Source organism: Rhincodon typus, chromosome 47, assembly GCF_021869965.1.
Source record: "Rhincodon typus isolate 14 chromosome 47, sRhiTyp1.1, whole genome shotgun sequence".
In the NCBI taxonomy this organism is placed as follows: domain Eukaryota; kingdom Metazoa; phylum Chordata; class Chondrichthyes; order Orectolobiformes; family Rhincodontidae; genus Rhincodon; species Rhincodon typus.
Genome location: NC_063378.1, coordinates 9,073,514 through 9,075,990, shown reverse-complemented (window position 1 = coordinate 9,075,990; position 2,477 = coordinate 9,073,514). Strand labels below are relative to the sequence as shown.

The following is a 2,477-nucleotide window of genomic DNA, read 5'->3' as shown; positions in this document are numbered from 1 at the left end:
CAGCGCTGAGGGAGTGCCGCACTGTCGGAGGGTCAGCGCTGAGGGAGCGCCGCGCTGCTGGGAGGAGTTGTCCGTGGTTGTGATGTGTAGCTGCATCAATGTCAGCACTTTCAGTGGCGTCTGTGTCCCTCCCTAAACCTCTCTCTTCCAACACACTCCTACTGCCTTCACGAAGCTTTCGATTCCCTCTGCCACTCTGGGGGCTGTTGTCAGTTTTCATCTGCTTTGTCTGGTGTGACGCATGTTAACATTTGCAGTAAAACAGTTGGCCCCTCTCTCTCCCTTTCCTGCTGCCCTGTTCCATGTGATCCCAGAGACTGTCCTGTCAAACTACATCCCCAGATTCGAGATACCTCCAAAGATTGATCGATATCCACCTGGAATCTGTTCTGTGATCAAGCCTCTGCTCTGCGCGTGCAGCGAGGGGGTGGGATTTCCCGTCAGACTGACAACGTGTCTCCTTGTCTCAGTTTGAAATCGCCAAACCCCTCATTCTTCCCCCACCACCAAATACCCCAGCTCCAGAGGCAGGCAGCCAGTTAGCTGGCCCACTTTCAGCTAGTCTGACACAGTGATGTTTCACAGGACTCCAAGTGTTCAGACTCAAACTCCAATAGTGTCAGTGCAAAGCAGTACCCTCGTTGTGCTTTCTCTCTCTGTCTCCCTGCAGATCGCCAGAATAAGGAACACGTCGCACGCAAAGACCCACAGCTTTTGCCCCTTTCGCTACCTTCTGTCCCTCCGCCTCCACCTCCGTTACCAGCCCCTCTCCCTCCCCAGGGAACACAGGATGGGGCCAAATCCCAGCTTCCCAGGCGAGGGCTGGCGCTGGCTGGGAGCGCACCCGGCCCCCGTGGTCCTGGTAGACCATCTCACCGCAAAGTCGTGCCCAGGCCCCCGAGGGCAGAGGCTGGGGCAGCACCAAAGCCCCACGGGCCGGGCCTCTCGCTCCTGCGCAAGCTCCAGGCCAATACCAAGAAGCAGCAGAAAGTCAAGTGCCCCCTCGCGCTGAAGCTGGGCCAGGCCGCGCGGCGGAGGAAGGGCCCGGGTCTTCCCCGTAGGAGCCTGCGCCTCCAGGCTCCCAGGGGCAGGGGCCAGGCGCTGGCGGGGAGAGGCAAGGGGAGGAGGGTGCCTGGGCAAAGGGGGAGGCCGGTGGCACAGAGTCACCAGCCTGGGCGCGGGAGACCACCGCTACCTGCAGCGCAGAGGCGCCCAGTCGCTGCTCCTCCTCCCCCTCCCCCACCCCCTCCCCCTCCTCCTCCTCCTGCCCCTCCCTCTTCCCCACCTCCTCCCTCTGCTCCCCCCCCCCCCCCCCCAACCCCCCCCCCCTGCCCCCCCACGCCAGGCCAAGTCCAAGTACCTGAAGAACATCCGCCAGTTCATCATGCCTGTGGTGAGTGCCCGCTCCTCCCGCCTCATCAGGACCCCCAGGCGCTTTGTGGACGACGAGGGCGGGGCTGAGAGGGGAGGGGGCCCTCGGGCCATGCCGGCCCCCGATCCCTGCCCCCCTCCCTCGGGCAGGGGCCCCGGGCGTCCCCGGCGCAACCCCACAGCCCCCACCCCATGCCGCCCCCCTACGTCCGCACAGCCGGCAGACCCGCAGCCCGGGAGCCTCTCCTCCCCTCCATCCCCTGCCCCCCAGCTCTCAGCCCTCCCTCCCAGCGGTCACCGCTCCCTCCTGCGCCAGCCCACCTTCACCTGGGGCACCCCTCCTGACCGGCCTGAGACCCCCCGGGGGGTCTTCGGGGGTCTCCATCTCTCCCCTGTCAGCCACAGCGCTGCGCTGCCACCCCCCTACTCCTGCCTTGCCCCTGACCCAGCTTCAGAGGAGGGGTCCACCCCCGAACCGCGCCCCCTGGAGCCACCCCCTTCGCCCCCCGCCCACTCCATGAGGACCCGCAGCTGGCGTCCTGAGCCAGGCTTAACACACCCCCAGGCCCCTCCCCCTTCCCCTCCACCACCCCCTGGACCCCCAGAGACAGAGCCCCGCCTCTCCCCCCAGGGGGAGCAGGATGAGAGGGACACGCCAACTCCCAGCTCCTCTCCTCAACCCCCGCCCAGCTCGCCACCCCTCCCGGGGGTTCAGGAGCATGGGGACAGCACAGCCCCACAGTCCCCCGAAGGCCGAGAGGGGGAGCAGGGGGAGGAGGAGGAGGTGGGAGGGGTTTTGGAGGGGCCCACCGAACGATCACGGGACAGGGAGACCCAGACGGACGGTGGTCCGAAGGCGGAGAGCGTTGGGGATGTGAGCCCGGGAGGGGAGCAGGAGGAGGGTTCCGTAACTCCCCCGTTGGAGCTAAGCAAGGAGATGGAGCTGGAGAGGACCCAGAACCTGGCCAATCACTCGCTTTGTATGTCCGCCATGGACAAACGCATGGTCAACCTCCTGAAAGCTGCCAAGGTCCAGCTCATCAAAATCGACCAGCAGAAACACTGGAAGTCACAGCAGGTAAGCACTGTTCCCCGCACCCACTCCT

General features: G+C 65.3%; 1 protein-coding gene across 1 annotated transcript in view; it reads left to right on the top strand.

The window, feature by feature from the left end:
* The first annotated feature begins 1,321 nt into the window (after positions 1-1,321).
* LOC125487939 (histone-lysine N-methyltransferase 2B-like) overlaps positions 1,322-2,477 on the top strand; it is an 11,810-nt gene continuing 10,654 nt past the window's right edge. Inside the window, exon 1 of the mRNA XM_048620600.1 lies at positions 1,322-2,449. Coding sequence (XP_048476557.1) covers positions 1,385-2,449 — 1,065 coding nt within the window. The 5' untranslated portion in view covers positions 1,322-1,384. The remainder of the gene's footprint in view (positions 2,450-2,477) is intronic.